Source organism: Bombus vosnesenskii, unplaced genomic scaffold, assembly GCF_011952255.1.
Source record: "Bombus vosnesenskii isolate JDL3184/JDL3185 unplaced genomic scaffold, Bvos_JDL3184-5_v1.1 scf7180000016281, whole genome shotgun sequence".
Classification (NCBI taxonomy): domain Eukaryota; kingdom Metazoa; phylum Arthropoda; class Insecta; order Hymenoptera; family Apidae; genus Bombus; species Bombus vosnesenskii.
In genome coordinates this window covers 169,343-181,093 of record NW_022884350.1, presented here as the reverse complement: position 1 = coordinate 181,093, position 11,751 = coordinate 169,343, and the positions used below count along the sequence as shown (strand labels likewise).

At 32.7% G+C, this 11,751-nt stretch overlaps 1 protein-coding gene across 2 annotated transcripts; it reads left to right on the top strand.

Moving 5' to 3' along the window:
- The first annotated feature begins 1,319 nt into the window (after positions 1-1,319).
- On the top strand, positions 1,320-6,250 carry LOC117242930. 2 transcript variants are annotated; one of them, XM_033509994.1, is made up of 14 exons: positions 1,321-1,457; positions 1,838-1,864; positions 1,963-2,086; positions 2,325-2,471; positions 2,913-3,091; positions 3,185-3,391; positions 3,527-3,748; positions 3,964-4,156; positions 4,260-4,470; positions 4,587-4,893; positions 4,963-5,108; positions 5,303-5,519; positions 5,780-6,077; positions 6,187-6,250. In XM_033509994.1, exons 1-13 carry the CDS (start codon positions 1,365-1,367, stop codon positions 5,993-5,995), a joined length of 2,289 nt encoding a protein of 762 aa, XP_033365885.1. In that variant the 5' UTR covers positions 1,321-1,364; the 3' UTR covers positions 5,996-6,077; positions 6,187-6,250. The 2 variants fall into 2 exon arrangements, with proteins under 2 accessions (XP_033365884.1, XP_033365885.1); XM_033509993.1 differs by lacking the exon at positions 6,187-6,250 and having other exon boundaries at positions 1,320-1,457; positions 5,780-5,995.
- Positions 6,251-11,751: the final 5,501 nt, after the last annotated feature.

Sequence of the window (11,751 nt, the reverse complement as noted above, 5' to 3'; positions counted from 1 at the left end):
AATCAGGTTTCATCACACAGTATTGTACCTAGAACTCCCAATGCCACGTTAGTTTGCACTTTCCAAAAATATCGCGTTACTTTCAGCGTGCTATAATTATATATGCATAGCAGTCAAGAAAAGAGAATTAATATTTTTTCTGTAGCATTGTTTACGACCCTTAATCTTTAGTATCTGGTTTTTCAAATTTCGATAGAACAAAATAAAATCAAATGAAATTCGAAAAGTTATAAGTAATAGATGATATTATCAAAGATAATATTATGAGTATTAATATATCTTGTTCAGCAAACTGATCCTCTATTTTACTTGCATCGGTAGAACTAAATTTTACATCAACTATGAAATTTTTTTTTTCTTTATTAAAATTTACAATCAATTCTCGCATTGAGAATTTTCAGTAATTTTTTCTGGCGTGGCGCAGTGACATGGCTAATTATTTATAATAAGTTAATACTTACTATAGATAAGTATATAACTACGAAATAAAAAATATTTCATTCTATATCCGAATCATTTTTTTTTATTTATTGATATTTGCAATCAATTCTCGCATTGAGAATTTTCAGTAATTTTTTCTGGCGTAGCGCAGTGACATGGCTAATTATTTATAATAAGTTAATATTTAATATAGATAAGTATATAACTACGAAATAAAAAATATTTTATTCTATATTCGAAATCATTTTTTTTTATTTATTGATATTTGCAATCAATTCTCGCATTGAGAATTTTCAGTAATTTTTTCTGGCGTGGCGTAGTGACATAGCTAAATATTTATAATAAGTTAATACTTATTATAGATAAGTATAAGTATCCGAAATCATGAAAAATTAGTTTCAAAAAGATAATGCATACACATTATTTCATAGCGTTGTTACGGTCCTGTTACACCAATCGATGTTGCCGAGTATTTCAGTGATGTTAAGGGGAAATAGTGAATACAATGGCACGCATACGAAAATTTTAGCTTTGCGTGGGGAATGGAGCGAAAACGAGGAGCCAATAAGATTCGTGGGAAATACTGAGTAATACGTAGCAGCCAATAAGAATTCCGTAATGATTTGGCTCCATTCGGCATCACTTCCCAGAATTCTGTGCGCGTAATTTGTAAGAAATCAATAAAATATTGCTTCCAAGTTAATTTCAATATAACAATTTCTTCAATTTATGTTGTTATATTTTTATTTTTATTACTTAGTCATGACTCATTATTTAAATGTTTAAATAAGAAGGAGAAGTCCATCTTTCCGTTGATGTCCAATAAAAGCGGGAAATGTTTACTGTTGATTCAGCGTTCTTATTGCAGACGCTAGTAGTTGGCGCCAGCATCAACTTAGATGTCGCTCTAGTTGGCTCGCTCAATGCTGTTATTTTGTGCACATATGTATATATATTTACGTAAATGTATAAATATGAATATTTGCATGTGCTATCATATGCATATCACATACATTGTAAGATTATAATTTAATGAGAAATATTTGTTTAGTCTCTGTAATCGATGGATATATCTATATATCTTAAAGTCTTTATGTATTATTATTATTTATTCGTTATTGTGATGACAATAACAATAAGTAAACATTATAATAGGTCATTTAGTGCTCATTTAACCTAACGTTTGATTTAATTAACGTCCTTCCTATTCGTTCACAACGTATTTTTTTGAATAATACTAGTAAATAGAATATTACTAGCAAATTAGAATAACTAGTAAAATGAATATTTTTTATCTCTATCAATGTTAACGTTTGTTTTTTGTTTGTCAACAGAATTATCGTTTAAGATATTTACAGAATAAAATTTTTGTAATATCTAACATTTTACCTTTTAGTTGTACAAAATGCCTGAGCAGCAGAAGGTAAAGCCAGGATTTCTATCACACTTAAAATAAGATATAGGGAGAAAATACGTTTAGTTTAAATAACTTTTCATGTTTAACAAATGCTCTATCCATAGATTTTGAGGCTACAGGACGTTTGGCGTACTTGTAATAAAATCCGGGCGGCAATTTTTCGCGTGGGTTTTAATTTATGGAATTTTTACAAACCGCTAGATCCTAACAATAATTGTTTAATCTCAGGTACGGTTACACAATTTCCATTATTATATCAATTAAAAATTTTTATTTTTTTTGTCTTGAACACCTTTAGTCGTGTTTTTCAATTGTTTCGTAGTTTTCGAATTATCATATTAAAATTTTATTTTACTCAGTACCGTATCTTGATTTTTAGCAGACATTTAGTATTTACAAACATATTGTTTCACGAAGATTGTAAATGACGATCATGAATTATACAATATATATTCTTAATACGCAGAGTCGAAATTTATTTCGGTATTGGCTGGGCCGCTGAAGGATCAAATTGGTTTGTCTGACAAAGAAATTTCCGATTTGGCCGATTATTTCCGCGTTCAGGATGGTCGAATATTTTACACCCAGTTTTGTGAAATAATTCACGATAGTGGTATGACGAATTTATAATTTGATATATACTATATTATTAATATATAGTTTACAAGACTAGAAAAAATTTTATTAAATCATTTTATAATTATATTCCAATGCATTACACACAGATATTTATAAGTATCTATATTTATATAAATGATTGTATTATATTGTAATATATATTCACAAGTAATTTTATTTCTTGACCCTCTTCGGGGCAAATCTTATAGCTATTTGAAACAGGTAAGCAAGTTTCAATTATTCTGTAGGAATATATTTCAGAAACTGTTACTGCCGTACCTGAAAAGAAAGGAATTTGTATTTGACTGACATACATAATCCGGTACCGTTATATGAACTCATCGTCGGAACAAAATTCGTGTCCTTTTCTAAATGTTCCTTTATTTCGTTAAGGGGATTAGTATGAACAGCAATAAAATCGATGCTTTTCTTGTAGCTCCTGAATTCGACAAAAGCAAACCGCTTGTAACTGGTTTGGAATGGGAAGACCCAGAGCATGTAAATCGTATAAGTGCAACGGAACATCGAAAATTATGTCTCGTACTCACTCAAATTGCCGTTCTTATAAACAAAAGAAGACTCGTGTTGAGGCCTTACTTTCAAGATTACGAACTGGTTTGCGTGAAAAATAATCTTCTCTCTAAAAATCTATCGATGCATTTTTCTATTTTATAATTATGCGGTAAACGTCAATTATTTATCTTTTAGATTGCAAAAAATGCTGGGACTGTAACATTCACGCATTTCGGACGAATCCTAAAATTTCTAGGTATCGTTCTTGCTTCCGAAGAATTCTGTTTGCTTATAAAAAGATTCGCGAAAGATGCTTATACGATCAACTATGTGGCCTTTTTAAAGGCGATTGACGAAATTCAATCTTACTTTGATAAACATCAAATGCTGGCTCTTGGTGGAGTAATATTTTATTCTGCATATTTTATAAATGTTCCTCTTACGTTCATTATTTACCATTACCGATTCATTCCTTTTGTTATCAGACGTACTGAACGATAAATCTATGTTAAATATTGTATCTTATTTATTCAAAAGGAATTACTTGATCAATTTCCTGGTCGAATTATTACGGCTGAATTACCGAAACTTCCAAGGCCGGAAATTGGTAAATTCATACCAAGCAAAGTATTTGGGAAACAAGCTGTGTTCCATCCGGTAATGAAAGAACGAAGAAGTACAATGCCCTTGATAGAAGTTATTCAACGTATTCAAAGACATATCTTTGAAAATCGATTACGCATTTCGGAATTCTTTAAGGTAATAATCCTTTATTTATAAAATTTGTAATTAAAATTTTAAAAGCGGGCTTGCTATTTTTATAAAAATATTATAATTCAGTATAACTACCACGCTCTTAAAATATTAGTTACAGTTTATTTGCAATTTTTATATAGTAAAATGATAGTGGATATATCTATTTCATTAAAATGTCAGATAACAAATAGGAAATTAACGATTACGACAAATAATAGGATTTTGATCCTTTGAACGCGGGCAAAACGACGATTTCCAACTTCAAAAGAGGATTAGATGGTCTTCAGATTTCGAGCTTGGGACGCCTTTATCTTGCGGAAACGGAAATTGACGCGCTCGTTACGCTTTATAAAGACCCAAATGATCCTGATCGTGTATGTTGGCGTACATTCGAAGATGACATCGATAAAGGTATTTTCGGGACAGAACGTTCTATCTATTTATTTTTCCCATTTTCGTTATCTGATCGTGACTTTTTCAAACTTTACATTTTACGAACTGTTTCCGTTTACAGTGTTTACCGTGAAAGAAATTGAAAAGCTGCCCAATTTGAAAATTGAGTCACCGCCAAAAGAAATAGCGAAACTAAGTCGAAAAGGAGCGTCTAATTGGCAATGCGAAGGGAAAGATATAAGAGATCTTTGTGAGAAAACATTATTAAAAGTTCGACATCGAGTCGAGGAAAGAAGAATTATGATAAAACAATTTTTTAAGGATTATGATCGGTATATGTATATTCGTTCAACGATATTTATATATTCCCCAAAAATATTTTTTTCAAAAATGTACGCATATTTTTATACTACTATTTATATGTTTTCTGTTCCTAATTATTTCTTAGACATAACAAAGGTCACGTATCGCGTTCGCAATTACGTCAAGTTCTAAGAACTGCGGCTGTACTACTTTCTGAAGAAGAGGAGTTTGCATTGGAAAAGAGGTATAATAATGATTTAGGTTTCAATTATAATTGGTTTTTAAAAGAATTAGAGGCTCAACCAATCGAGGAGCCCCTGTACCACTCTATGGTGAAAGAAAAAAGAAAAATCAACGCTGAGAAACTATCACCGGAAGCAACAGCTGATGAAACAAATATCGTTTTAATTTTAGCCAAAATCAAAGCAAAAGTTGTGCGGGAAAGAATAAAGGTAAAGCACAAAATGTGGGTATTTTTATATTTTTCCTTTACATCCTTCATTTGTTCTTTTATGGGAAAGGTTATCGAATTCATGCGTCAATATGATATTCATAATGAACACGTTATAAAAAGAACAGAGTTTCTGCGAGCTTTGGATCAACTACGTTGTAATTTGACTTGCACAGAAATGGGAACTATTATGAATATTTTCCAATCACCTTTAAGGTACATAAATACAAGTAAACTTAACATATATTTCACGTAATTAAGTGATAATTAATATATTTTTTATTTTATTTCATAATATCTGCTGAAAAATATTTCAATTTCCAAATTAATCTCCTCAATCACTTTATTTATATTTTCAATATTTAGATCAGTTCTTAATTATTCTATTATTCTGTTATTTTATGTTAAAGATCAGATTTCGTGGATTATGTGAAATTTGGAGAAGTTGTCGAAGAAGCTGTTGCTATGGGAAGTTTAGAAAGAGCACCACTTTTAGTGCCTGTACAACACGTGCCTTCGGAAGCTTCCCCTAAGACATTCTTGAATTTCGATGAAAGGCACATGGCCACAACGGCAGTAGACAAGCTAAGCAGAATGCAACAACCGAATCTTGAGGAGTTGTTCAGGGTCCGTAATTACGAAAAGAGCATACTGTTTAAAATCATTAAATAATTAAATATTTAAAAAATTAGTTAGCCAGGATTAGGATTTAATTAGTAAGGATTGTAAGAATTCAGAACTTTTACCATCAATTCGCGATATTATATTCAGAATTAATTTCATAATTTAATTTATTGGTTATTTGGTATTAATTTATTGATTCTAAAATCGTACAGACCTTCGTATATATGTACAAAATTCTCAAATCATAAATTTCGAAATTACAGGGCTACGATAAAGAGAATATTGGTACAGTTTCGAAAGAGTGTTTGATCAAAGTTCTGTCTATCAGGCGTATGTTAGAATTAATTAGCAACAGAGAACTGGACGCTGTGCACAAATGTTTCTCCGTAGAAAGAGGTGTCCGATTAGAAATTGATTATCGAGCATTTTTACGCGCTTTGTATCTGATGCAAGAGAATAGAAAACATCTACCTTTCTAGCTATCTTGAGCATTGTATTTTGAGTTAAAAATAAACATTGTTGATGCGTGAAGATATAAAATATTTTATAGAGGTAACTCAGGTATGTTTTTTTTTATTTGTCGATTTTTATGTACATATAGTGTAATGTCCCCATAAAATATTATGAGATATGAAAACTCTAATTTTACAATATTCTGTTTTTGTTTTAGAACATTTGAACGATATTATTCTGATTGCAATACTTGAAATACCATACATAATTTTTGTAAGCGTATTTAATGTATATTATGTATGATATGTATATACATATATTTATATTATACAAATTATATTGTATTCATAATGAATTTTCTTACCTATTAAATTAATTATTGTATTATATACTGGTATTATATTTATGATTTACATGGAACAGTTTATATTTTTATTTATTTATTATTGTTTAGTCCGTGCCTTTTGGCTTTGGACGAATTTTCGGTTTTATATCAAAACAAATATTGTGAAAAATAAGATAGTGTTGTGTGAAACGATGTTTCTATTCGAATTTTCACTATTATTTATACATACAGTAAATTAAAAAGTGTTTGAACATTCCTAGAAACTTTTAATGTGAAGAAGTGAAGAATTGGAAAAAATTGAGCATCAATCGAAAATAGTATTAAAAACCAACGAAAATTTTTTAAGAGAATAAATAAAGAAAATAAAAAGAAGAATAATAAAAATTGACAATAAAAAAGCAAATCCCGTTTTATACATAAATATAATGTAGACATTGAAAATTGTTATAAATTACAAACAGAACTTTGAAACAAATAATAAAAAATATAAACATGATTAACTGATATAAGAGTTAATATATTTGTATGTGTAGTGGAAACAAATATTTTAGGTTGAGTAATTGTTTAGTTAGTGACGTGTAGTTAGGTGAAGGGTTTGTGTTGGTGGGGGTACAATTGAATCATGACCTTGTCTTAACACGTCTACTTTTCACTACACACAAACACGATATAACACACTGATGGAAGGATGTGAATACAAACAACTACGACTTTGAATAAAGATATCAGACAAAACAACGCGACGTGTGACGAGGCGAGAATTCTTTTCAAGGAAGGGCGGAAGAGTCGATTGCAGAGTGATACGTTACGGGAAATATAACGTAACGGTGAAACAGAATTATTCACCGGACATTATGTTTTATATGTCTTCATACGATTAATTGGTAATTTATCCGGAAATATACATTTTTCGATGATCTTTATTATTCTAACGCGAGTGACCTGGTGCTCGAGCTGAGAAAGTAATTTAAAGGACTGGCAATATCGTACAAAGATAATGTAAGTTTGTAGTATGTATAACTATGTGACCGAAAGTGTAGACAGTATAGTGAGAGCTGTAAAAGCAAAAAAAGTAGAGAACGAGCAGCGCGGATACAACGTCCATAAGTAGAAATAAAAAAGACGTGAAGATGAATATACACGAGCGACATTTTACTGCGCGATATCGCTGCGATCATATGTCTGTTTTTGTTATTTTTAATAAGAAAAAAAAGAAAGAAAGCAGAATCGCGCAATCAAATGTAGCTCGTACATTCAAGTCAGGGCCGGCGTGATTTTTTGCGGGGCCAGGTTCAAAAATTTTACGGGGCCTGAATACACATTCAAATCCTACACTTAAATTTTACAACGAGGAATTATTTATTTACAAATGATGTTACATATTATATATTTTTTATAAGATGAATATTAAATAATAATATAATCCAATAATAATATTAAATAATTTTTCTCGCTTTTTTCGACGCCAAATCTTTGATAATATCATCAAAATCGATTGAATTTGCTACTTCACTTTCTATTGACAGAATAGCCAGAGATAAAAATCTCTCTTGGCTTATCGATGATCGCAGATAATTTGTTATTAGTTTCAATCGCCAGAAACTACGTTTTGCTGAAGCTACGGTTACTGGCGTCGTTAACATAATTCGTAATACGATTAATAAATTTGGATATGCTTTCGAGAGATTGTTCTTTACAATGTAATTCATCGAATCTAAAACCGAATAATTGGTTTGCGTTATTGACCGGAACATCTTAATTTCTTCAAACATTTCAGTTCCGTCGAAATTTCCTTCCAAATGTAAGTGAAGATCTTGACAACACTTTAATAAATATTCATTATCTAAATTCCCAATCTCATTCATGTATAGAAAACCAAAAATATTTTGGTGATTTGCATATAAGCTATTGATGTAGTTTAATTTCTCTAAAAGGTACATTTCTCTGAAAGCGCCTGAATTTTTTTATCTAAAGTAGTTTCTAGGATATTTTTTTTTCTTTTTATTTATTTATTTATATTTTACAATTTGTCCAGTAGGACATTTCGTAAAATATTATAGCGGTATACTAATATAACATGTAGGTGGCTACCCCCAGCGGGGTACCATCACCGTGTTTGTTAGATTATGTCCTTTGTGAGATCTGTTGGGTGTTTCCTTTTTAATCTTCTTTTTATGCTTGATGTGTCGACCGTTTCCGCTGCCAGCCGGTTTGGGTGCGTTGCTATTCTTTCTCCGTACCTTCTTGCACTTTTGTTAATCTCCTCCTTGACCGTTGGTATTCCCAGGTCTTTCCGTATGTCCTCGTTTCTAACGTACCATGGCGCGTTTACTATTGTTCTGAGTATTTTCGATTGCGTGCCTCTATTTTGGTTATATGGCTCATTGCTGCTGTTCCCCATAGTGCTATTCCGTACGTCCAGATTGGTTTTATGACCATTTTATATATGTCGGGGATGAAAGGTCACCGGAGCCTTCCTTCTGGAACCTCGGAAAAAAACCCATAAACTTGTAATTAAAGTTTACAGTTATAACTAAACGATTTGTCGTCACTTTACCCAATCCTACTTGCTTGCGATTTACGATAATAAACTTGGGCTCAAGGCGACCATCAGTCGCCGAACGTAGCCGCGGTCAACGGGACGTGCGTTTCGTCTAACAAAGGCGCGGAGTTATAGTATGACCCTCATTAAAAGAAATACTCATAGAGGTACTTGACAGTAAAACATTCCAACGGTCCCTGCGGACAATGAATACCAGATGTTGAGACACGTACACAGCACAAGTCCAGGTAGCCCGGGGACCCGCTATAAAACCTGGGTTTTTTCGGCAATTAAGATTTTTGCAAACGGACAGGCAGCTTTTGTCCCAAATGTGTGTAGGATTTCATTGACGAGTCTGTGCGTTTGTTCTATTGTGGAGTTTGTTTCTGAATCCGAATTGGTGGTCCGGTATTAGATGGTTCTTCTCTATTATTAGTTTTATCCGGTCGTAGATTATTTTTTCTAGTATCTTAGAGAACATCGGAAGTAGTGAGATTGGTCGGTAGGACTTGGTTTCGTGTGGGTCCTTGCCTGGTTTGGGTATCATTATGATTTGTGCCAGTTTCCAAGCTTTTGGAAAGTATTGTATTCTTAGTATTGCGTTTACTATTATTGTGATTTGTCTTATCGCTTTTGGCGGAAGATTTTTCAAGATTTTGCCGTTAATTAGGTCGATTCCTGGTGCTTTGTTGTTTTTTGTTTTCTCAATTATGTTTCTGATTTCTTGTGCTCTTGCTTTGGGTATGGTGTAGTGATTGTCAGTTGGTGTACTAGTAGTTAGCGCATCCTCGTCCGTATGACTATTGTGGTTGCTGTTGTTGATGTTGTGTGGGGTGAATGTGTTGCATAGGTGGTTGGAAAATTCTTCAGCTTGCTCTTCGTTGCCCATGTGTTGTCTGCTCTTCTGATTGCTGGTACCATTTTTGTTGTCTTCTTTATTTTTTTTTGTGGCTTTCCATAGGGAGTAGTTGTAGTTCTCGTGAGCAGATAATGACTCGATGAACTTTGTGAACTCGTTGTTGTTGTGCTCTTTTATTTTGTTTTTTATTTCTTTTGTGAGTTTGTTTAGGTGTTTTTTGTTTTCTTTTGTTCTGTGTTTTTGCCATTTTGCTTTCGCTTTTCTTTTTTCTCTAATTTTTTCGAGGATGTCTAGTGGAATTATTTTTGCTTATCTGTTGGTTGATTCAGGTATATTGGTTCCCTATTGTTTCTTGAATAGTTTCTGTAAATGTTGTTACTGCTTGATCAATGTGTTCAGGTGTTTTCAATGGGATGTTGCAGCTGATTTTGCTCTCAATTGTTTCTTACAATGTTTGCCATTTAGTGGTTTTATTGCATAGTGTCTCTGAATTGCTGTAAAGTATTGGTTTGTTTCTGTATTATTATTATGGGTGTATGATCGGAGGTAAGCTCAAGTCTGGATGCTATGTTTAGTTTATTTGCATTTAGTCCCTTTGTAACTGCAAAATCAAGTAGGTCAGGTATTTTGCTCAGGTCTGTCGGCCAGTATGTCGGTCTTCCCGTGGATAATATATTGAGGTTATTGTTTCTAATGTAATTTTCCAAGGTTCTACCTCGAGGTGTAGTGATTCTTAATCTCCATAGTGTGTGCTTTGAGTTGTAGTCTCCAGCTGCGATATATTTGTCACCTAAGTGTTGACAGTACTCTTCCCACATTTTTGATGTAATTTTGTGTCACGGTGGTACATATACTGTTGACAACTGTAAATGGTTCCTGCTAGTTTGTACAGTAACGGTAGTTGCTTGTATATGTTTCTTATTAACTTGGCTGTGTAAGTGGTGTTTAATGTCGTTTCTTATTACTATTGCGGTCCCTCCGTGTGCTTTTCCTGAGGGATGCTTGGTATCATATATGATGTAGTACGGTATTTTTATGTAACATTTTGTAGTGAAGTGTGTTTCTGTTACGAGTAGTATGTCGATGTTATTACTTTACAGGAATGTTTCAGTTTTTAGGGCCCTTTGTTGTAGGCCGTTAGAGTTCCAGGCTGCTATTTTAAGCGTGTCTATTTTTATTTTTTGCTCATCATGTTAGTAAGTAATTGTAACATGACTGTTATCTGCTGTGTTTGCTGTCTGAGGAGTTCGTTTTGGTGGCTTATCATTTTTGTAAGTATTTCGGTGTTTTTTATGGAATGTTTTATTAACTCTTTGATTTCTGTAGCGTCGTTGCTGTGGTTGTTCTGTTCTTAATTGTCTAAGGGTGACGACCGGTTGAGTACTTGCGCGTAGCTTCGGTTTCTAACGGTGTTGGTGTTAGTGTGCAATATTGCAGTTGATTTTGCTCATGATTACTTCTTTAAATGTTTGCCATTTGGTGTTTTTAGTGCAAAGCGACTCTGATTTGGATTTTATAAAATATTGATTTGCTTGTGTATTCTATTATTATCGGTGTATGATCAGAGCTAAGCTCAAGACTGGGTATTATTTTTAATTTGTTTGCCTTTAGTCCTTTTATAACTGCAAAATCAAGCAAGTCAGGAGTTGGTCTTTCTGTGGATAACATGTTGAGATTACTAGTTCTAATATATTTTTCTAGTGTTCTACCTCAAGGTGTCTTAATTCTTGAGCCCCATAGCGTGTGCTTTGCATTGAAGTTTCCCACTGCGATGTATTTGTTACCTAAGGATTGAAAATACTGTTCCCATTTTTGTAATGTCATTTTGTATCGTAGTGGTGCATGTACTGCTAACATTTGGAAGTAATTGCTGTTAGTTTGTATTGTAACGGTGCTTGCTTGAACGTTTTCCTGACTAATTTGACTACATAAATAGTTTAATATCATTTCTTATTATTACTGCGGTCCCATTGTGTGCTTTTCCTGAGCGGTGTTTGGTATCATAGATGGTGTAATATGGTATTTTCATATAGCT